Source organism: Monodelphis domestica, chromosome 7, assembly GCF_027887165.1.
Source record: "Monodelphis domestica isolate mMonDom1 chromosome 7, mMonDom1.pri, whole genome shotgun sequence".
Classification (NCBI taxonomy): Eukaryota; Metazoa; Chordata; class Mammalia; order Didelphimorphia; family Didelphidae; genus Monodelphis; species Monodelphis domestica.
This window is the reverse complement of record NC_077233.1, coordinates 216,147,623-216,172,591: the sequence shown is the minus strand read 5'-3', so window position 1 is coordinate 216,172,591 and position 24,969 is coordinate 216,147,623. Positions and strand designations below refer to the sequence as shown.

At 35.3% G+C, this 24,969-nt stretch overlaps 1 protein-coding gene across 11 annotated transcripts in view; it reads right to left on the bottom strand.

Annotated features, from left to right (window-relative positions):
* The window catches only part of IQCE (IQ motif containing E), a 92,303-nt gene that overhangs the window by 53,073 nt on the left and 14,261 nt on the right, over window positions 1-24,969 (bottom strand). For 8 of the 11 annotated variants that reach the window (XM_007498398.3, XM_007498396.3, XM_007498395.3 and 5 more), the window contains exons 2-6: window positions 18,247-18,294; window positions 17,310-17,355; window positions 9,818-9,946; window positions 6,197-6,267; window positions 83-196 (exon numbers count right to left, since the gene is read on the bottom strand). In XM_007498398.3, coding sequence (XP_007498460.1) covers window positions 83-196; window positions 6,197-6,267; window positions 9,818-9,946; window positions 17,310-17,355; window positions 18,247-18,249 — 363 coding nt within the window. In that variant the 5' untranslated portion in view covers window positions 18,250-18,294. Of the gene's footprint in view, window positions 1-82; window positions 197-6,196; window positions 6,268-8,518; window positions 8,747-9,817; window positions 9,947-11,117; window positions 11,182-11,701; window positions 11,748-17,309; window positions 17,356-18,246; window positions 18,295-24,969 lie in introns of those variants that run through there. The other 3 variants (XM_007498399.3, XM_007498401.3, XM_007498404.3) reach the window with 3 other exon arrangements.

The window sequence follows — 24,969 nt, the reverse complement described above, 5'->3', positions numbered from 1 at the left end:
GGAAGTTCTGCTCTATGTGATTAATGACTCTGAATACTCCCTTAACAAGGGAATTAACAACAATAAGGACTATGCAACTTACTCGATTAGGATCCAGGAGGTGTTCAATCTGCCGATCCTTTCTGCTATTTTCTTCTTCTAATCGTCGAAGTTTTGTTTTCATAAAATCCACATCACCTTTTTGAGAGTGTAATGACTAAAAACAAAAACAAAAACCTACAAATTTGGCTCTAAAAAATATATATATCCAAGACAGTCAAATACAAAGAGATACTGTTGAGTTTTTAATCCTTATCTATACTTGCTAGGTTTAGGCTAGACAGCTTAGTCCTGTAGTGCTCAAGTCAAAATTGGATTTAATCCAAGTAATTAAGCTTTTATTAAGTGCCTACTATGTGGAAGGCATTCTCTTAGGTACAGGAGCTCTTTGAAAAAAACAGCTCTCTGAAAAAATGGATACAGGACTCATTTAAAAAATTTTATCTATATTATTAACATTTTCTCCTCCACATTCTTAGACAATTCACAACAAAAACAACTTGATTTGTAGCATTTGACAATTTATGATGTAAATATTCACACTGCAAATTTAACAATTGGTTCTCATGAGTCAGTATGCACTAGCTCCGGAATATCCCTGACTGTAAGGGGTTCTAAATGTGAAAAAGTCGATTTGACTCTAAAGGTAATAAGGAACTATTGGTATTTATTGATCAGAGGAGGGACAAAATCAGACTTATACTTCAGGTTTAGGTTTAGAAAGACTTGAGGCAGAGATCAATTAGGAAGCTATTAAACAGAAAGAGTACACATGAGAAACAATGAAGGCCTGAACTAGAGCCATTTCTATACAGGTCAATTACCTTAAAACAGAAAAGTTGTTTAGTGATCAAACTGTACCCCTAGGTTACAAACATATACTGCATCAAAAAGAGTTTGGGTGAGAAATTGTGAATGGTTAATATAACTCATCACTACCACTGGAAAGACAACTGAGAAGCTGTGTTCTATGGATGGTGAGCTAGAAGCATCATCTTAATTGTTTTTAAGCAGAATGCTAAAAATGACAAATTAATAAGATAGTATGATTAAGATTCAAATAATAGTAGAGATATGTAAATCAGAGACATCATACCATAGCCACCTGAACCAGATAAAATATAATTGGTAAATGCCTTACAAAATAAACATACAACACAGATAATGTTCATTTGAGGTTTTTAAAATCAATATGCAGCTCTAATCAGTTTTCACTTGATTTTGACACTACTGAAGTGAACAAACTAAAATAATAAATTGACTCCAAGTTTAAAAATAAAGTGTTCAACAGTAAAATTTCTGAACTGATGCTCAAATGACTTGTCAAAGATATCCGAACTTAAAAATTCCCTTTTGATCAAAGTAAGATGTGTGAATTTTCTTCTCCCTGTTATTTTTAGTGCTTCCCTCTTAACCAATAAAGAGAATTATAAACTCTCTTCTCCATGACAATCCTTCACATATTTGATGCCAGCTACCAAATCCCACCTGGTCTTGAGGCTTCCTCATCATACTGGTAATATTTCTTTGGATGTACTCCAGCTTGTCAATGGCCTTGACATCTTGAGTTTATTAGCTCCAACTCATACACAAAAATTTTCTTATTCCCATAGATGCTTGTGCATTTCCTCTCAAAATGATCTTATATTTATTCATTTGTTTGGACATGTTCTATCCTCCACTATCACCCTAAGTCTGCCCAAGCTCATGTTCATTGCTTCTGGGACACTATGCATCTCATCCTCTGCCTTTCCTCTCTCCTTTTGCCTTCAATCTTTCCCAATATCATGGCCTTTTCCAGTAAGTCTTGCCTTCTCATTATGCGACCAAAGTAGTTAAGCTTCAGCTTCAGTATTTGTCCTTCCAATGAGTGGTCTGAATTAATTTCTTTAAGTGTTGACTGATGCAATCTATTTTCTGTCCAAGGGATTCTCAAGTCCACAATTTGAAAGCAATGTTTCTGTGGTGCTCAGTTTTCCTTATAGACCAATTCTCACAGCCATACATCACTAGTGGAAAAGTTGTAGCTTTGAGCATCCAGCCCTTTTGTCAGCAAGATGATATACGTACTTTTTAATTTGCTGTCCAGATGTGTCATATATTTCTTTCCAAGGAACAAATGTATTTTAATTTCATACCTGCTGTCACTGTTTGCAATGATCTGTAAGTCCAAGAATATGAAATCTGATACTGTTTCCATTTATTCTCCTTATATTTGTCAGGAAATTATAGAATCAGTTGCCATGATCTCAAGTGTTTTTTTTAATGTTAAGCTTCAAGCCAGCTTTTATACTCTCCTTTTTGACCCTTATCAAGAGGCTTCTTAAATTCTTCACCTTCTGCTATCAGAATAGTATCTTCTGACCAAGAAAGAGATGGAGAACATTACAAAATGTAAATGAATGATTTTGATTATATTAAATTAAAAAGGGTTTGTACAAACAAAACCAATACAAACAAAATTAGAAGGAAAGCAACAAACTGGGAAAAAATCTTTACAACAAAACTCTGACAAAGGTTTAATTTCCCAAAAATATAAGGAACTAAGTCAAATTTATAAAAAATCAAGCCATTCCCCAATTGACAAATGGTCAAGGGACATGAATAGGCAGTTTTCAGATGAAGAAATCAAAACTATCAATAATCATATGAAAAAGTGTACCAAAGTACATATGGTTCTAGATCAGTAACCACACCATTGTGTCTTCTGTATATATTCTTGCCACCTATCCTTAATCTCTTCTACTTCTATTAATTTCCTATCATTTTTTTCTTTTATCATGCCTATTTTTGCATAAAGCATTCCCTTGATATTTCTTATTTTCTTGAAGATATCTTTGTTTTTCCTATCTTATTATTTTCTTAGATTTCTTTGTATTACTCATTTAATAAAACCTTTTTATCCCTCCTTGCTTTCTCTGGAATTCTGCATTCATTTGGTTTTATCTTTTCCTTTCATTCCCCTTTCTTCAATTATTTGTAAAGTGTCATCAGACAACTATTTTGCTTTCTTCCTCTTCTTTTTTCCTTTGTTTTTTTTTTTTTGGGTTGCCTCCTATAGGATACTGAGACCTCTGTTCATAGTTCTTCAGGCACTCTTATCTACCATATCTCATCCCTTAAATGTATTCATCACTTCACTTCATATTTATAAAGGATACCTATAGGGTCTGATTGTTTCCCCTACTTTCTACATTGCAATAAGAATCACATTATCTGAGACACAGTCAATTCCAGGACTCATTTTAACTGACTGTATAGAGCTCCTCCTTTGTCAACAAAGTATATAATCAATCTCATTTTGATATTGATCTGGTGGTGCTCATGTGTAGAGTTGCTTTTTTGGTTCTTAAAAAAGAAAGAGTATAAGAGATGATGAGCAAAAAGATTTTAGAAAATTCTCAAGAGTTACATGAACTGATGAAAAGTGAAGTGAGCAGAAACAGGAGAAAATTGTACATTGTAACAGCAATAATATACAATGATCAACTATAAATGACTTGGCTATTCTCAGCAATACAATGATATAAGACAATTCTGAAGGACCCAAGATAAAAAACGCCATTCACCTCTAGAGAAAGAACTAATGGAGTTTCAATGCAGATTGAAGCATACTTTTTTCTTTTCTCAATGTTTTCTTTCACATGACTAATATGGAAATGTTTTCCATGACTACATATTTATAAAAACATCAAACTATTTTCCTTCTCAATGAAGTTTCCCATTCATTGGAACTCAAAATTTTAAAACACGAATGTTAAGAAAAATGTACATGTAATTAAAAAAAGAAAATAATTTTTAAAAATAATAGAAAAAAGGAAAAAGTATTTGCTATGACCAGCAAGTTTTCTTGGCAAAATTCCATTAAGTTTCTGTCATGCTTCATTATGCACTCTAAAGGCAAACTTGCCTGTTATCTTAATTATCTTTTGGTTTTTTTGCTTTAACATTCCAATTCTCAATGAATGAAATCTTTTTCTTGATGTTATTTCTAGAAGTTGTCTTCATAGAACTGATCATCTTTGGCATCAATGGCTAACCTTGTAGCTGAGAACTGTTTCATTTTTGTCTTTGTATCCCAAAACTTGACACAATGTTTACATAAATGGATTGATTTTTTTCACATCATTTAGTATGTGCAGGTGAAATCCAAGAGAATCTCCCCAAAAAGTCACTGTGAAAATGATCATAAAATCTTACATTAAGAAGGGAATTTCAAAGTCTCTAATACAGCACCATACAAAATATATGAATCCCTTCAACAGATTCCCTGACAGCTTAGTCAGTATTCCTTAAGTATCTTAAGTGAAAGGGAATTCACTATGTCAAGAGACAATCTATTCCATTAAGTAGATGGAGTTTCTAGGTAGTTCTTTCTCACGGTCAGCCAAAATCTGCTTCTGGATTCTGGAGATTAAAAAGAGAAAGGGGATGACTGAAGGAACAACTGACTATAGGTGGGAAGGGAGGAGATAAAGGGCACAAGTAGAGTTAATGTTGGCAAGAAGAACTACCTACCCTATTCCTCTAAGACTAATCTGAGAATATAAAAATATATTTATCAACAGTATATGAAATATTAATTAAATAATGTATCAAATAAGTTTATAAATCATGAATTTCAATGAATATACACCTTAGTTGAATGAGCTCAAGTGGCTACAAGTTGAAACTTTTGGTATGTTCCTGGTCAATGTATGCTTTGTATTATAAATCAATCAACATATACTTATTAAGCATTTACTCTGAGCCAAGAATTGTGTTATATATACACTGGAGATACAAAGATAATGCAAGAATAGTTCTTTCCCTGTAGAACCCATTCTAATATGAAACCACATGTGTATAAAAAGGAATACATACAAGGAAGATGGAAGGTAACCTCAAATGAGAAGACACTAGAAGCCAAGAGGAATGAGAAAAGTCTTGTGAACAAGATGTGTGACTTCCTGCTTAACCCTTTTTTATAACTTTCAGGCTCCCCCACTCCACTCCTGTCCTAGCCTTCAGGGTCACATTCAGGCTGATGCCAGGTATGCAGGTAGTTGACAGGAGAGATGATATCACCTGTGAGACCCCAGAAAGGGGTGGGGTGGGTGAGTTGTAAATTTCCTTCACATTTAAAGATTCACTCACTAGAGGGGTATAAAATATTGCACCTTATGTAGAGGGAATTACAACAATTTGGGGGATAAGAGGGAAAGAAAGAAGGAAAGAATCGACTGTTGATTGATCGACACGTTTGACAAAAAGACAATTAGGGGGCACTCCCCTTTCACATAAGAGTTTACAATCAGAAAAAAAGATAGATTCAATCCCTTTCAGTTCAGATCATTATTATCTAAAAGTTCGCTCTGTATCTCTTGATGTAGTGTGTGATTTCTGTAGGTATCCTTATGACATCTTTTCCAGAAGATCCACTTTCTTGGTTCAGAATATTAGTGATTTTCTTTTCCTAAAATTACTTTAGAAGATCTTAAACTTTGAATTTTAGAATAATTATACAACCTCCCCCCCCTCAAAGGTTGTTGACCAACACTAGAATCACCCTGGGATACATGGCTGAGCTATGAGGTATATAAATCAATTCTCAAAAAAAAAATCCAAAAATAAAATGAGAGAAAAAATTCTAGATTAAAAAAGTATATATTTATAATATATATATATATATATATATACACACACACACATGTATATATGAATCCTGTGTGTATAAAATTATGAGTAAAAATAAAATCATAACAGATCCTTCTAACAGGTTAAGATGTAGGGTATAAAATGGGATCCCTGGTTTAACAAAGAATTTAAAATAATTTCTGCCCTGCAGGAGCTAACATCTTGAAGAAAGTCAGAGATTCTAAGAGGCTGAAGGGAGGTGGGAGAGCATTTCATGGATAGGGAAGCAGCCAGTACAAAGGCACACAACTGACTATAGAATGTCATGTGGGAGGAACAGCAAGTAGGCCAGTATGGCCAGACTGCAGAATGTAGGGAGATGAGTAATGTAGGGACCAACTGGTTAAGCGCTTTAAGTGGAAAAGGAATCTACATTTGATTCTTGAGTTGAATGAGAACCTTCCTTGTCAAGAATTTTTTTTATCCAATGAAAGAAAGTTTTCCTTGTTTAAAAACAATAGAGAACAAAAAGAAACACTACCTTCTTTAATTCAATAATCTCATCATACATATCTTCCTTCTCTCTATAAACAGGGGCACCGGGACTATGACCTAGAAAAAGAAACAAAGCAAGTCATTTCTAAGATTGTTAAGAAAACACAAAAAAATCTTAGCTTTACTATAACCAGGATTTCAAAATCTTCAGACAAAGAGAAAAATTTAAATTCTATGAGGATAATTTCATAGGATTTTTTAGAGAATCTATATTATAACACATAATTACAGAAATTTCCCAGAGACAGAAAGAAAAATTAAAATTGAGAAAAATAAGGATGGTAAGACAAATAAAGTAGAATAAAGGGAAACTATAAAAGGAGTAAAACATTTAGACTTTAACATTTAAGTTTAAACTGTCCAGATTTGAGGCTCCCAAGACAAAGATTGTGAATTTCTTTATTGTTCAATTGTTACCATCATTTCCAAACTCTCTATGACCTTATTTGGGGTTTTCTTTTTGGAGTAGTTTGCCATTTCCTTCTCCAGCTCATTTTACAGATGAGGATATTGAAGCAAAAAGGGTTAAGTGAGTTGCTCAGCATCACACAGCTAAGTAAGTATCTGAGGCCAGATGTGAACTCAGGAAAAGGAATCTTCCTGACTTTAGGCCTGGCACCCTACCCACTGTGCCACCTAGCTACCCAAATCCTTATTTCCAAAGGACAATTAACATGCTGATATTCAATAAATATTTAAGCTTAAAATATAATGACCAACCCAAAAGAGAAAGTAACATGAATGGGATACAAGGAAAAGGAATTAGAATTTAAGTAAGGTTTTAAAACTGAAGTTTTAGGAGCAACTAGGTGGCTTCCTGGATAGAGCTCTAGGCCTGGAGTTGAGAGGCCCTGGATTCAAATCTAGTCTCAGTCACTTCCTATCTGTTTGACCCTAGGTAACTCATTAAACCTCAACTGCTTAGCCATTACTGCTCCTCTCTTTTAGAATTGATACTAAGACAGAGGGGTAAGGGTTTAAGAAAAACAAACAAAAAAACTAAAAAACTAAATAATCCTTCTACTGCTCCTAGTTCTCTTCTCTGGGACCAAGAAAAATAAGTTTAATCCCTTTTCTGAATGTCATCTCTTCAATTACCTGAAGATGACTATCACATCCCCATACAGCAAGGTGGTACAATGGATAGAGCACTGGGCCTAGAATCAAGAAGACCTGAGTTCAAATTTGACCTTAGAACCTAACTATTTATGTGAACTTGAACAAATTACTTACCCTCCATTTGCCTCAGTTTTTTCCAAATGTAAAATGATGATAATACTTACCTGTCAAGGTTGTTGTGAGGATCAATTATGATCTCATTTTCCTAATGGAGGTAATATTTGTAAAGCATTTAAAGACAGTGCTTGGCACACAGTAAATGCTTAATAAGTGGTTGTTTCTTTCCTTCCTTGGTGTTCTCTTTTACAGACTAAGCATCCCAGTTTCTCCAACTGATCTTCATCTGGCATAATCATCTCACCATCCTGACTGTTCTCCTCGGGATGCTATCTAGTTTATTACTCTAGTGCCCCAAACTGAGCACCATATCCATATGCAGTCTGTTCAGGGCATAGTTCAGGATTATCATCTTCCATATCCATATTCCATATCCATAGATACTAAGCCTCTTAATGCAGCCTAAGAGTTCATTAGCTTTTTTACTTCTACATTGAACTACAAAATTATCTTGAGTTTTTAGTCTAGTATAACTCCCATATATCAATTCACACAAGAACTTTTGCCTAGCCATGCTTCCCCAATCTTGCACTTGTGAAATTTAGTAATTGAAACTAAACAACAGGATTTTATATTTACATTGGTACAGTCATCTTATTAGAGCCAGTCTATGATTTCCACCTGTTGAAATACTTTGTCATCCTTACTCATAATCAATGTGACCCCTATCCCTCCCAAGCTTCATGTATCTTCTGAAAATTTGATTAAGCAAGCCTTCATCCAACTCAGTGATAAAATTATTGAAGAGAGGAGTGCTGAGGACAGAAATCTCTATCTACCAGAGGCTTCCCTTCTGCTTGACTTTCAGTCATAAATGAAAACTCTTTGGGTTTCATTACTTCACTAAATCTAAATCTGTCTATCAGAAATCATCTATTCCATATCTCTCTACTCTACAAGCATGGCATACAAGAGAAGGTGCTAAAGTGGTTAGAATGCTCAATTTGAAGTCATTGACTTCAAATCTTCCCTCTGGCATCTCCTAGTCTTGTAACTACAGAAAAGTCACTTTACCTTCAGAGTCTGTTTCTTCATTTGTAAAATGGTGATAATAAACCACTGTAGTACCTACCTCACAAGAGTTGCTGTTAGATCAAATGCAATAGTACATATAAAGCATTTTACAAAATTTAAAGTATTATGAAAACCAGCTATTATTCTTTATTCCTGTTGAAATTATCTTATAGAATTCCCTACTGGTCTAATAACTCCGTCAAAAAGAAAAGGAGGTTAGCTTGGCAAGAGCTCTCCTCGATCAAGGCAAGCTGTTCTTTATGATTACTGCTTCCCTTTGTAGATGTTCATAAAGAATCCCTTTAATAATGCATTCTAGAATTTGCCAGAAATGTAGTCACACTCATAGTTCCATGTTCTATAGAATACTCTTTACATTTTCAAAAACTAGTTCAGTCCTCTGGATTTTGGTTTTGTCTGGGGCTAGAGAGCCAAACTCATCAAGGACCAATACCTCTTATAGCTCTCTATTAAATATTTTTATCTTTCCAATCCAAAGATCATACTTTTTGGCAGAGAAAAAAAAAGCAAAAAAGTTGAATAATTTTGTCTTCTCTCCTTTGTGTTACTATCTTTCTATATCTATTCAAAGCAGTGGTTCGATCCCTTTTTTAATCCTTTGCCCTCCTTTCCCCATTCCATTCCATAATGGTTAAAAAAATCCTTTGTTATTCTTAATATTCACCTCTAATCTCTGTTTATTCTGAATTTTGGCAGTACTAACATCATTCTTACAGAGAAATGCCACACTTTCGTATCCATCATATTTTACCTGTCAAAATCTGGCCTTGTCAAAGGTTATATACATAAACCCAGAGTTTCTATTGCTTTTACTCATGAAAAGTGATTTTTATTACCACTGATATGCTCATCATTGCTAACAATGTTTGAGCTTTTGCTTCTTTATTCAAAGTACTTCCTTTAAATATTTTGGAGTAAGTGGGGTTAATCCATACATGCCCTAAATCACTGATTTCACAAGCTGAGTCAAACTCTCTGAGAAGAAAATATCATGAATTTAATGTGCTATCAGCACAACAGAGGTCAAAATTTACCCTATAATAATATTGCAACTGACTAATGTTCCTAGGCTAAGGGAAGTTAGGGCAGCACTCCTAAATTCACAATGCTCAAAAACAAAAAGTACAGTAAATTAGTTTGAGAAAGCACCAAAATCTATCGACATGACAGAAGTACTAAATGCTTTAGGAGTGAATAAAAGTTATCAAATTCAAAGCATTAGAAAAATGAATAGCATTCTATAATAGTAAGTTGCATTCTAGGCCATCTTCCAAATTTTCAGAAATTCTCCTGGGAGAACTCAGCAGGGAGGCAATGGATTAAAGTAGTCACATACCTTGTTTTGAAGGTCCAAGCCATAGTTTCTGTGGGGTTAAAGCCATCCTGCCACTGAGAGGCATTGTCCCTGTTGCCTTTAAATATCTCCAAGATGTGATCTGTTTAGGCTTAGTGTGATAGGGGGACTCTAAAAAAAAACCAGATGATGTTAGAGTGACAAAATATCATTTATTTGTCCCTCAATAAATTTTCTATGAAACAAAAATTTTTATAAGGGTAGTACCTCCAGGCAAAATTATCTTGCTCAAAATACATTTAGAATTATAAATGTATAAGCCAAGAAAAATTCAGAAAATTTTTTTTTCATTTATTTTCTACAGGTCAAAATTTATAGAATCAAAATTGATTCAATAATCATAATACTTGGTAGTTATTATATATAACTTGTATATCATAGTAGTATATTATTTATAATATACTCTATGTAACATATATAACTATATATGTAATATACATAGTAGCATATTGTATATAACTTGCTCAAATTCAATAATCTGACCAAGTTATTATATATATAATTATACTTGATATCCCAAACAAGATAATTATAAATATGCCAAACACAAACCATTTGAAAAATTGTACTGGATGTGCATAAAAATCAAATACAAAAAATGTTTAATCAAATACAGCTAAATTGATCCAGCTTGAGTATTCCTAACACCCCCCCCCCCCCCCCCCCCGCCATGTTTCGCTTTCAGGAACAATAATAAGTAAATGATCATTGTAGCTGGGAGATCATTCACAGAGATGATTCAAAAATGAGAAAGTTTAAAAATGTGAATCTTTGTACATATTATACCCCTGCCCATATGTTATTCTTATTTAATGATATAGCAAACTCTCAATTTTACCTTTCATGTGAATGCAGAATCATGGGTAATAAAATTATCTAAAAAATGCAATATATGCTTTTGGGGAATGATTTACCTTTATAATTAAGTTTGGCTCAGGCTGATATGAAAATGGATCTATTCCCTGAGAACATACCAGACAGAATTTGCCATGTTGCAAAAGGAAATCAATCTATAATTTAAATTGTGCTATAGATAACTCCAAAATAAATGATGCATAGATGATTATGATTTGGTAGTATGCATATTACAGTAATATTAAATGTAAAACAGGACATACACCACACATTTCTGCAAATGTTACTATAAGTTTGATTGGAAAAACATCTGTTTTTACCTATACACAAATGGCAGTTTGGGCATATCAATCACTTCAGTAATGGTAGAGAAGCTATGATCAAGAATGATAAAGAAACTACTACTCAATTTTAATTAATAATTTACCTGATTAGCTGTGCTTTAAGACAGTCAATTATATTATTCACAACATGGGTATGTGAAAAATATGCTGTTAATATATGAAAATAAACCATAAGTCAGAGAGCTAGGTTTAAAGAATAGAATATCTAATTAAAAGTTACAGAAGGGACAGGGGTTGGGGTGGGAGGGGTAGGGGGTGGGAGGGTAGGGAATGTATACAGCTAAGGTGGCTCAGTAGATTGAGAGCCAGGCCTAGAGATGGGAGGATCTGGGTTCAAATGTGGCCCTTAGGTACTTCCTATCTATGTGTCCCTGGGCAAGTCACTTAACCCCCATTTACCTAGCTCTTACCACTCTCTTTTGCCTTGGAACCAATACACAGTATTGATTCTAAAATGGAAGGTCAGGATTTTAAGAAAAAATTACAGAAGGAATTGGAAACCTGCTCTTCAGAGGGCTGATATACTCGGGGGAAATCTGTTGAGCACTACCCAGAAGGTCAATTCACATAACATTTATTAAGTATATAATAACTGTTAAAATACTCTCCTAGGTGCTGGGATATGAAGATGAAAGATAACACTATTCTTACCCCTCAAGGAACTTACCATCAAAAGGAGGGTTGGGGACAGGAACAGATATGTATACAAATAACTACAATAAAAGACAAAGTATGATTAAGTGAATAGAGGGGACAAACAGAGTGATGTGATGGGTAGAGGTTGCAAGGAGGAAACTTTTGGTCTGCAGTAAAGAAAAAAACCCTAACAATTAAAGTTATCTAAAAGTGGAATGGACTGCCAGAGCTAGTAGGTTCCTCTACATAGGAGGACTTCAAGCAGGCATTGGATAACCATTAGTTATACTGTAGAAAAGATTCTTTTCAATGATGGTTGGATTGGATAGCTCTGAGGTCCCTTTCAAATTTGAGACTCTGAGAAATTTGAGGGAGAATACACTTCTAGCTAAAGGGATCAGGAAAAGCTTTATGAAGTTAGCTCCTGAACTAGACCTGGAAAAGAACAATTTCAAAGTGTGTAGATGTGGGTTCCAGAAATGGAAATGAATGCATGGAGGTAGAAGGTAGGATGAGATTATAGAAATGCCAGTTGTCCAGTTTAGCTGGAGTGTAGAATAATACTTGAAGGGAAGTATTGTGAAATATAGGTGAAAAGGTATGTGTGAGGTAATTATTTAGGGGACTTGGATTCCACACACACTAATGGCGGGACATAGGAGTCACAGAGTCACGTGGCTTGTCTGAAGGTCTGATGCCTGGGTCCCTCGGTGTCCCAGCGTCAATGTGCCACAGTCAGCGCACCATCACCACGGAGAGAGGAGCTAGAGATTTTGAAGAGCCAGCGAAGGAAGCTGAGTAGCTGTGTTTGCTTCCGTACCTGTCGCTGAGCTGATGTTTTCCTCTGAGCTCTTACCTTATCTCTTGATCTCTGGCAAGCGGCGAGCAGGCTGCAAAGGAGGATTGGATCTTTCCCTAAAGTTAGAAAGGCTGAAAACCCTCTATCTCTCTCTCTTTACTAAAAAAATGCTTATAAATCTAGTAATAAGCCTCCAGATTAATTTTTATTTATAACAAGTAGACTAGAGCTAAACTCTGGGAGGTCTTGAAAACCAAGCTAAAATGTTTGCATTTTACTTATTTGACAGTGGAAAACCACTATATAAAGTTTTAAAGAGGGAGAAAAGTTACAGAATCAAAACTGTACATTAGGAAGATTACTCAGGCAGCTGTAAGAATGATAGTGGGGAGGTAGGTAGAACACATAAGTTAGGAGGCTACTACAGAAGTGCAGGCAAGAGGTAAGAAAGGTCCTATTTAAGATGATGAAAGTAAAAATGAAAAAGAGGTCTAAATGTGAAAGTTCAGAGGGAAACTTTGGCAGCTAATCTGATATAAAGGGTATGGGAAAAGGAATATTCAATGATTACCACAAGATTTCAAGTAGGTATTTGAGAGAATAGTGATACCCTCAACCAAAACAGGGACATTAGGAGGAGAGATGATTAAAGTATTAGTGAAATGGCAAAATGGTGACAGTTGGAGACTGAAGTTAAAAGTAACTAAAGTTAAGACTCACAGATCATAGGATCATAGATTTGTGACTACAAGGGAGCTTAAAGGCCATTGAATTTTACTCCTCCTCATAGATAAAGAAACTGAGGTCTAAGGTAATTAGGAAACCAAAATAGAAATCCTGGCATCTAAGGTTCTCCGCAATCTGCCTTCTACCTACTTTTTCAGTCTCATTTCATATTTCCCTTTATAAACAATATGCCCCCATCAAACTGGACTACTGGTGATTGGCAAAACTTGAAACTCAGTGTCCTATTTTAAATTCCTACTCTCCAAGTCTTTGATAGTAGATAGAGCACCAGTCCTGGAGAAGGGAGGTTCTGGATTCAAATCTGGCCTTAAACACTTCCTAGCTAAATGACTCTGGGCAAGTCACTTAATCCCAATTGCCTAGACTTTATAGCTCTTCTGCCTTGGAAGTGATATTTAGTATCCAAAACAATGATTTTTCCAAGAAGCCTATTTTGATTCCACACCCACCCATCCAGTTATTAGTACTCTTTGTCTATCTGCAATTTTTATTGAATTATAGTTATTTGTTTGCACATGTTGTATCTCCCCCAACTAGAATGAAAGCTTCTTGAAGGCAGGAACTATTTCATTTTGTCCAGGCATAATACCTTACAAATAGTTCATGTCTAATATTTGTTGAAAAAAAGAAAATTATTTTAATTAAAGGGAGACATAAACTTACCTGATTTTAAAATTAATAACAGGGAAAATCAAACTTAAATAACTAGAACAAATATTTTAAAGTATACTTCAATTCCATATTTTAAGCAATTACTAGTGGAAATTTAAAAAAAAGGAAATGAGAAATATTACTGGGGGCAAAGGGGAGGACAGAGAAACAGAAGATAGAGAAAAAGGGGAGGAAAGAGGAAAAAGGAGAAGAAAAAGTGACATAGAAAGGGAAAATGTGACATAACCAAGTAGAAGAGAGTATGAGGCCAAGTCAATGAGACTAGAGAAGGAATGTTAAGAAAGACTGGTTCAGGAGAGTCTCAAGTTTTAGTAAACTATTCTTTTCACATCCTTCAGCTTATTCACTAGGACAGTAAACTAAAACATTGTTTTAATCTCTTAACATTGTCCTTTCAAATCCTAAATAGTTGTGGGCAGCTAGGTAGTTCAGTAGTTTGAGAGTAGGCCTAGACATGGGAGGTCCTGGCTTCAAATCTGAACTTAGACACTTCCTAGCTAGCTGTATGATCCTAGATTAAGTCACTTAACCCCCATTGCCTATCCCTTACTGTTCTTCTGCCTAGGATAGAAGGTAAGAGTTTTTTTTTTTAAATCCTAATTAGTTGATGAATTCCTGTTCTCAGTTCATTTGAGTTTTAGCCTTTAAAGTTTCAAAGGTTCCTACTCTTAAAAGGATAATCTCAGCAGCAAAAGAAGTAGGAAAATAATTTGTTTTTTAACTGGTAAAGAAAGTCGCTACAGAGATATTTTTGTCTTTTTAATTTTAGTTATGACAGGAAATTTTATTCTCGAGTTTCATTTTGGTTCCTTATCATGATATAATGATTCTCAAAAGCTATTCTAGCAAAGAGCAATCCTTGGCAAATGCAGCAAAGTAGAAAAGGGTTGAGCAAGGGTCAGGTGTGAGCAAAGGTCACCTGAAAACAAGTCTACCTGAATTTAGACAGGATCCTCTAACCCCCAAGTGCTTTTGGTCAACTGCTTTTGGCATTGCCCTAGGGACATACATGGTCCTGGGAGATATAAAAACAAGCAAAAGAGTCCCTGCCCTCCAGAAGTTGCCACTGCCTAGGAGCAGACAAAGGGATGTATAAATAAATACAAATGTGTGCAGGTTACTCTCCACAAATTGCCATTACATTCATAAGGTGGGTCCCCAGAGGATAGCTGTTACTCCCACAATTTCTAAGGTACTCTTGTGACTACAGGCTCCTATACTCAAGTACTACCCATTAACAGTCAGCAGATACTCTTAGTGACAGCAGTTACTCATGGAAACAGTAGTTACAAAAAATTCCTCTCAGAAACTTGTCACAAATACAGCAGTTCAGAAGAGAGGGGAGAGAAACATGAAACAAAATTTAAAAAACTGGCTGGAGCCAAACTAGGGAGAACCTTAACTTCCAGTTTCTATTTTATCCTGGAGGCAAGAGAATTTTCTGAATAGGGAAATAGCATGACCAACCCACCACTTCAGGAGGGAAGATCCTTGTGAAAGCTACAGGAAGGATGGAAAGACAAATGGGAGAGAATGGGGAAAGGAGAACAGAAATTAAGAGGCTGTTCAAGTCATGTAGGAGGAAGGTGATAAGGAACTGAATTAAGGAGAGTGGCAATCAGTAAGGAAAATTGGATAGACTTCCAAAGAAATTAAATTAGATAATTTCTGCCATTCCTTCCAACTCTAAAATGATACAATACAATTCAATGAAAGCTTACAGAGCTCCCTATAAATATAAGTCAGGAAAGGAAGCTCTCTCACTTCATCCATTCACAGAATGAAATTATTTTGGCCTACTTATTAGTGAAAGATAGCTTAGCTAAGCAGTCATCATCAAAATGATATGGTACTGGCTAAGAGATAGAAGGGTAGATCAATGGAATAGACTTGGGGTAAATAACCTCAGCAATATGGTGTTTAATAAACCCAAAGATCCCAGCTTTTGGAACAAGAACTCACTATTTGACAAAAACTGCTGAGAAAATTGGAAAACAGTATGGGAAAAATTGGGTTTAGATCAACATCTCACACCCTATACCAAGATAAATTCAAAATGGGTAAATGACAAATATAAAGCAGGAAATTATAAGTAAATTAGGTGAATATAAAATAGAATACCTATCAGACCTATGGGAAAGGAAAGAATTTAAGAGCAAGCAAGAGATAGAAAACATTACAAGATGTAAAATGAATAATAATTTTGTTTATATTAAATTAAAAAGGTTTTATACAAACAAAACCAATGCAACCAAAATTAGAAGGGAAGCAACAAACTGGGGGAAAAAATTTTTATAATAATCTCTGACAAAGGTCTAATTTCTCAAATTTATAAGGAACTAAGTCAAATGTGCATGAATCAAGCCATTCCCCAATTGACAAATGGTCAAGGGACATGAATAGGCAGTTTTCAGATGAAGAAATCAAAACTATTAATAATCACACGAAAAAGTGTTCTAAATCCCTCCTGATTTGAGAAATGCAAATTAAAACAACTCTGAGGTACCACCTCACACCTAGCAGATTGGCCAATATGACAGTAAAGGAAAATAATAAATGTTGTAGGGGATGTAGCAACTTTGGGATACTAATGCATTGCTGGTGGAGTTGTGAAGATCCCACCATTCTTGAAGGCAATTTGGAATTATGCCCAAAGGGCTTTAAAAGACTGTATGCCCTTTGATCCAGCAATACCACTACTAGGTTTGTATCCCAAAGACATAATAAAAAAGGTTTGTACAAAAATATTCACAGTCACACTCTTTGTGGTGGCAAAAAAATTGGAAAATGAAGGACTGTCCCTCAATTGGGGAATGGCTGAACAAATGGTGGTATATGATGATGATGAAATACTATTGTGCTATAAGGAATGATGAACTAGAGGATTTCTATATGAACTGGAAAGACCTCCATGAACTAATGCAGAGTGAAATGAACAGAATCAAGAGAACATCATACACAGAAACTGAAACATTGTGGAACAATCAAATGTAATTGACTTTGCTACTAGTAGTAATGCAATGATCAAGGAAAATCCTGAGGGGCTTAAGAGAAAGAATGCTATCCATATTGAGAGAAAGAACTATGGGAATAGGAACACAGAAGAAAAACATATGATTTATCACTTGTTTATATGGGTATAAAATGTGGGGTTTTGGTTTTAAAAGATTACTTTATTACAAAAATCAATAATATGGAAATAGGTATCAAGTGATAACACATGTATAATCCAGTGGAATTGCTTATTAGCTCGAGGAGAGGATAGGGAAGAGGGGAGGGAGAGAAAATGTAACCATGGAAAATATTTAAAAATAAAAATGGGTTTTTAAAAAGATAGCTTAGCTAAAAAGGAATATATGATGCTTTTAATGTAAAACACTTTCTATGTGCCTAAAGAGAAGATCAGAACTATCATACTTACTTGGTGATCTTGGTGGATATTTGTGAAACGCTTTCTTTTTTGATTTCTGAAAGGCAGAAGAAATGATGTAAAAATTTGTTGTATTTTTCAGTTACAAAAATAATACCATTACTGAAACTTAATGTATGACCTGTAAAAGAGTTCAAAATAATGTTCTGTAATGCGTCAGAAGGGGTCTCATAGCAAAAATATGGGCAATAAACTTCTCTGAACTAAAGGAGAAGGCTTTGCAAAGGAGTAGGCTTATAACACAATGGGATCATTTTTAGCTCTTGAGCCTAATCCTAAAGCTACATGGAGATTCAAAGACACATACATAATACAAAGGAAAAAGCAAGACAATTTAAGAATAATTAAACTAGATTAGGATGCTACTCAAACAAGGATCTCAACAACTCCACAACTCCTTGTTCACAATAATTAAGTAGATATAACTAGTAGCTTCTTCTACTGCTCTAATAGCAAGTTATTGCAACCATGAGCAAGTTTAAGTCCTGTTAATGAAGAGGAAACCAATGCAAAAAAAGTATTCTATCTGAAACACTGTTTTCAACAAATAGACTGGCTGCTATACATCTCTAGAAATTAAGACCTCATGAGAATTACAAGACCCTTTCTCATCAGATGGAATTTAGATATCCTTATTTTCTAGTTAGAGATAATTAACTTTATCATTTGCTTGAACTCTGCCACAGAACAGTATTCATGCTTATAGATGAAATGTTGACAATTTTAGTTATTCAATTTATAAAGATCACTCCTTTGAAAACCTCAAACCTGCATGTTTTCAAACCTTAAGTAATACTTAAATTTCTACTTCTGAACCTAACTCATACATAGTCATAGAACTATGGGTCCAAAGGACTATCTAGAATGATTTGCAAGTGATTTTGTCAGGGTACTAAAGCATACAGTTGATGGGAAAGTGTATACTTACCATCTCTAAGTCTGATTCGTAGGTAATCGCAGATAGACTGTCATCTCCCTAGAAAAAGAGATGTGTACACCATCATTTTATGAATCTGACTTGGTTCCTAATGTACATAAAATCTCCTAAATTGGCCACAGTTAATTTAACTATACTAGGAGAAGGAATCAAACCTGTGAAGACACTGGTCTAGGAACTCTCAACAAGGAAACTCCCACATCCAGTGTTATCTATTCATCCCTGGTCTCTTACCATATGTATGCCCTGCCACTCCTCACCCCATCCCACCTGGAATTGTACACCCCTCTCCTCCCAGGAAGAGTTAATCCATTCAGTTTTAGAATTCCCACCCTGGGGCTGGTCTTGATTGGTGTATGAGTGAGTATGTACAAACTCATCTAACCCAATGTTATCTAGCCAGCCCCAGGCTATGCTTCATATTCCATGCCATGGAGATTTCTATTCTAGGCATCTAAGGTTTGGTAGTTTGTTTCTCTGCTCCTTTCCACATCTTGCTGTGAGAACAGTATGAAAGCAAGTAATACCTTGCTCCTGGAAAGGATATGGCTGCACTCAGTCTGTCTCCCAAGGTCAAACTCCCCTTCTTGGTTATCACTCCCATATAATTGGTATCTATTAGAATATAAGGTGGGCAGCTAGATAGATCAGTGGATATAGAATGCTGGACCTACAGCCAGGAAGACTCATATTTCTGAGTTCAAATCTGGCCTCTAAAATTTATTAGCTATATGACCCTGTTTGCCTCATTTTCCTCATCTGTAAAATGATCTAGAGAAGGAAATGGCAAACCACTCTAGTATCTTTGTCAAGAAAACCTCAAATGGGACCACAAAGAGTTGGGCAGGCCTGAAAATGACTTTACAACAACAGAATATAAGCTCCTTGAGAATATGATGGACTATTTACTTTTATATCTGTATCCTCCATAAAAATTAGCACTTTTTCATTCATTCAATGCAGATTTATACCATAAAGATAAAGAAAGTACCCTAGAACATTGAATTAATTAACTTACCCTGGGTTACAAAGCATATATATACAGGCTTTGTAACCCATGTTAGCAATGTCAGAGGTAGTAAAGCAATGTCAGAGGAAGGAAAGACTTCCTGATTCTGAGGTTGGCTCTCTTTCTACTATCTCACACTCTCTCAAAACTCTAACCCCAAAAGAAGAAAATTTCATAGACTAAATAGCTGCTAGCAAATTCAATCTAGTTATTAGACAGTATGAATAAAAAGAAAACAATCTGGTGATTCAATGCCAATAAAATAAACTAATTGCTTTCTACAGAAAACCAAGAATTTTTGTACATCTGATTTTAAAATACTTTTAAATAAAAATGTTTTGTTGTTTGTTTTAAAGAAGAGTTGCCCTTATCTCCTCCTTCAATAAATATACTTAGTGATGAGAAAGGTCAGACTACATAATGCATCTATGAACTTTGTTAAATACTTGTCAAAAATTCTATCTCAAAAAGCCCACTGACATTACCACATGAACTTTTTTGATGAACAAAAGACTTGTATTTATGAAAGTCCTTTCCCATTTCCACTTTGGAAGCTACATATTAGCTAGCTTTTAAATATGTTATAAAGACTGGGCTGCCAAATAGAAAAAAAATTTTTTTTCTCATTTGAAAGAATATGTCAATTCACCTACTACTAATCTAGATTCAGTTGCTCAGAATCACAAGATGGAAGGTTTTCAATCCATTTTGAATATAATATATACTTTTATAACCAAATGCTGAATATTAGGACTAGCATCCATGTTATAGACTAACAATGTCACATTCAAGATTTTATAGGAGGTATTTATATTTGTTATTTTGTCACATAAATTATGATTTGTCTCATGTATAGTATCCAAATCGAGGTAATAACTTGCTGTTAATTCTAATATATTTCAAATGTATAAGGGCTTTTCAAAAAGTCATCTACTAGGTTAATCGCTAGTGTTTTTATGTACAGTATAATAATTTTTTACTACTACAAAATGTATTCAGATGTACATGGCAACACACAGATGATCCATTTTAGAGTTGCTATACACATTTGACTCTATTATAACAACCTGTTAATCTGGATTTGGATAATCTCCAGAAATAAAAACACTTAACTGTAAAATCTGATCTTCTGCATTTGGTGCTTACTTTAAACAAGTTCAAAATGTTCAGCCCATGCCAAGACAAATGTTTGATTACAAGATTATACATAATCATTTCAACAAATTGCTTTTCATGTCAACAGTTAGTAGTCTTGTGATATCAGTTTCTTTAAAACAGCTTGTAAACTTACTTTTGGAAAAACTCTTGAAACCTCCACAAAGGAAAGAATACAAAGTAATTACAGAATCTACTGAAGGCAATGATCTGCTCCTAACTTTGGTCTAGTTTCCCTAAAAATTTACACTCCACTTAATGAACCATGAAAAGAGAGATCCCATAATGCCATTTATGCCAACAAAAGAATATGTGATGATCAAGTAGTTGTTTAAAAAAGACCAGTATTGGGGACAGCTAGGTGGCTCAGTGCATTGAGAACCAGGCTGAGAGATGGGTTCAAATTTGAACTCAGACACTTCCTAAAAGTATGATCCTGGGCAAGTCACTTAACCCCCATTGTCTAGACCTTACTGCTCTTTGGATTCTAAGAGATGGTAAGGGTTTAACAAAACAAAACAGATCAATATTAAAGTATTCATATATGATGAAGAAATAGGCTATTTTAAGGTAAACCACATTATGGCAAGTCAGTCCTTGGCTAACTTCTTTCTATCGGCTTCATAATTTCAGAAAGCATGTTTCTGTTCAAAGTTCAATTCTATGAACAGTTAGCAAGTATCAACAGTTTTGGCTAGCATTGTGCTATGTTTCATAGTGCTATAATAGTGTAAGAGTTCTACTTTCTTCCCTTATTATTTCAAATCATAAGATTTAGAAGCTAGAAAGGATCTAAAGATTATCTAGTTTTAATTCCTTCATTTTACAGTGGAAGAAACCAAGGCCCAGGAAGGTGAAGGGGTTTGTTCATTCCAGAGAAGGCATTATGTAGTAGAAATCAAATGTGAACCTAAGTCTTCTGACTCCAAATGCACTATGCTGCTAATTACTAAAATGCAAGCAGTTGCAATGGATTGAGGGATTCCTCAATCCGATATTTAAGTTCTTCCAGTAGAATATAAGCTCCTTAAAGGCAGAAACTGTCTCATCTTTGTTTTTATTTCCAGCTCCTGGCACACAGCAGGCTCTTATAGAAATGCCTGATTGGTTGATTGATTCCAAGTTATTATTTATAAAGTCAATTTAGGTGCTTCTGTTCTTTTCATGATCTTTTCTGGTCATCATCTCAATCTAAGGCTGAATTTAGTTGATTAGATGAGTGTTGTTTTTTTAAATAAAAATCAGAAACAAGGAAATGTTACTGGGAAGGGATAAAAAGGGAAGAATGAAAGGACATCATTTACTGATGTAACTTTAGCGGGAGGGACAAGTACCACATACAGTGTCTAACTTCTCAAAGAAAAAAATTCCCTGTAGCATACCTGCCATGTTATTACTCAGCTCCTTTATTAACATATGACTACATCTCTTCAGTTAATCAGTCTGTTCCCTGCTGTGATAACACTGTGCACAATGCCTGAACAGGGACACACTATGTTGCTTCCCAGGAAGAGGACAAAAAAATCAGGGCATATACATACTGTTACAGTATATCTACCCCCTTGCTTTTAATTCCTGCAAGCTTTTCTTGACAGTTTTGTAGGAAAGAGGAGTAAGAAATTTGATGTCAGTAAAAACTCATCACTGTTGATAATCCTTATTGATGATCAAATTCCATGGCTCAAAATCATTATTCTGCAGAATGCTACATTGTTTTACAATCTAACTGAGAGATAACTTCACAACTTAATTACTTTAATCCATCCTTTCAGTTCTCAACTATTAAATGAAAAAAAAGCTAACTTATAACCCTAATTAGAATTTAGGGAGACACATGAGACTGTGAAAATACTCTTTTACAGGTTTGTGTGAAGTGTGATCCCTTTTAATTCTGCCGGAACATAACAAGTCAGCAGGGGGTTGGCTGGAGGATGTAGATAACCCATAAATCATATAATCCATTTGAAGTTAATAGAGACTTAAATAGGTGTACTACTGGATTCAATCTAGTGCTACAACTGATATCAGGCCTAAGAGTTAACTATGATAAATGAGGTCATGTGCCCTTTTTCACTTAATCCTCTCAACTTGTAACATGATAGAAGGGTTTAACTCAATGGCCTTTAAGGCCCCCTTCCAGCTATAAATTTATGATCCTATGATTCAGGTATACCTTATCCACTCCCTATATCTTCTGAGCTCTCATACTCATCACCACAAAATTAAGCTGACTTTACCCACTTCAAATTAATGGTAAATATGACAGTTTGAGAACCTGGGTGTTTTGTTAATACAGGTAGAGGCAGCCTTGGAGTGCTGAAGACTAGGATTCAAATCCTGCTTCTAACATGGACTAGCTTCTATGTGAGCATGGATAAGTCATTTCCCTTCTCAATGCTTTTCAGACAACTATAAGTATTACTTACTAGTTACCGATTTGCATTAGTAGAGGGATTTTTATACTGATGAAATCACAGATCTGGACAAGTCAAGTCAGCTTAGCTTTTGCATTTTCTTGCCAAATCTCTTAACCTACAATTTCAACTTCCTAGAAAATTCTCTAGTGACTGTTCCAAACCATTTCCCCTCCAAGCTCCCAATTTGATAAAATCCAACGTTCTTTCTAGTTCTAATGTATGATCCATAACCTCTTACTTCATTGAGAAAACTGCAGTCATTCAACAGAAACTTCTGCAATACACCTCCTCTGTATCTCATAACTTTCAACATCAACAAACACTCTCTCTTCAACCATACCCTTTAACTTATAAATCTCAAGGTAGAGGATTTAGGTTTGAATCCCAGCTCTGTAAGTCATTTAATATCTCTGGAACCTAGCTACTTCATATATAAAATGTGGAGATTGAACTAGATGGTCTTGAGGGCAGTGATCTCTAAAGAAGGAAAGTGGAATGACTCCAAGAGATAAGTAATTAATTAGGACGTAGAAATCAGATTTGTTTCCCACTCTCCTTGTAGTAGCCAGTGTTGATTTGTCCTTAAAACGACTACAGAGCCCCCTTTCCCCAATTCCTCTGTCACACTCTCTCCCATAGCCACCTTCAGGGGCCATACCAAGTTTTGGTTCTTTAGTGCACAATACACCATTCCCAGAGGCTACAAAGGCAGATTTCCACACCTGCCCTTCCCTCAATGTTCCCATACCCTGGATCACCACAGCAGTAGTTTTCATAGGCTTGGATAGTAGCTGGTACACAAGATGCATCTCCCTCTGCATCACCCCTCCCACCCAACCCAACTCTCATTTTCTGATGGGAATGAGCACCAAAGGATGAACAAATGTATGAGTTGTGATTATAATATCCTTCAACTCAACTCCACTCCTCTTTTTAGAAGTTCCTAGTTTCAGTAGAGGATGCCACCGTTCCTCTAGTCTTTTAGGTTCTTTCTCCTTATCCTTGATTCCTCATTCAACTGAAATTTCTCTCTTCAAAGTTGTCAATGATCACGCAACAAACAAATATGATGGCCATTTCTCAAACTTTATCCTTCTTGATCTCTTCATAGGATTTGCTACTGTTGGCTATCATTTCCTATACACAAGTCTCTCTCTGGGTTTGTGATACTTTTTCTTCAGTTCTCTTATCTGGTTCTTTTTAATCTCCTTTGCTGATCATTATTCATATCATGACACTTATTATTATTAGTTATATTAATTATAATAATTATTATTATATATTATTAGGGTGGAAAGGCTTTGTCCTGGGCCCTCCTCTCCTCTCTGTATATACTCTTACGAGGCAACTTCATTAGCTCCCATGGATTGAATTATCATCTCTATGCATTTGACTTCCAGATCTACATATCCAGCCCTAGTCTCTCTCCTCAACTTCAGCCAGTCCTGAATCATGAACTGGCTACTGGACATTTCATACTGGATTTCAAACTTACCATGTTCAAAACACAACTCATTTACCTTTACCTGCAAACACACTCTTCTCAGAAGCTTCCTTATTTCTACTGCCGAATATACAAACATCCTTGATTCCTCACTTTGCTTCACACCACACATCCAATCAGTTACCAAATCTTAATATTACTTTACAATATCTGTCTACTTGCACTACTGTAGTTCAGGTCTTCATCAGCTCTCATCTAGACTACTTCAATAGCCTCCTAATTGGTCTCCCTGCCTGCCTCAAGTCTCTCCTTCGTCCAATCCATCTGCCACATAAGCTGTCAGAGTACTGATTCTGTGTACTGATTCAGTGAAAGCATGGGTAGGCACAACTAGATGGCCCAGTGGATAGAGGGGAGAACCAGTAATCTGGTCTTAGACACTTCCTAGCTATATGATCCTGAGCAAGTCACTTAACCCCCATTGCCTAGTCCTTACTACTCTTCTTCATTTGAATTGACACAGTATTGATTCTAAGATAGAATGTGAGGGTTGAGAGAAAAGGCATTGGTGAGAAATAGGAAATTAATGAGGGGTAAAAGATTTGGAAATCACAAAGAGGGTAAGAATAGGTTTAAGAATAAGGCAAAGTAAGTAACAAGAGGTTATGATCAGATAAAAGAATTTCAGA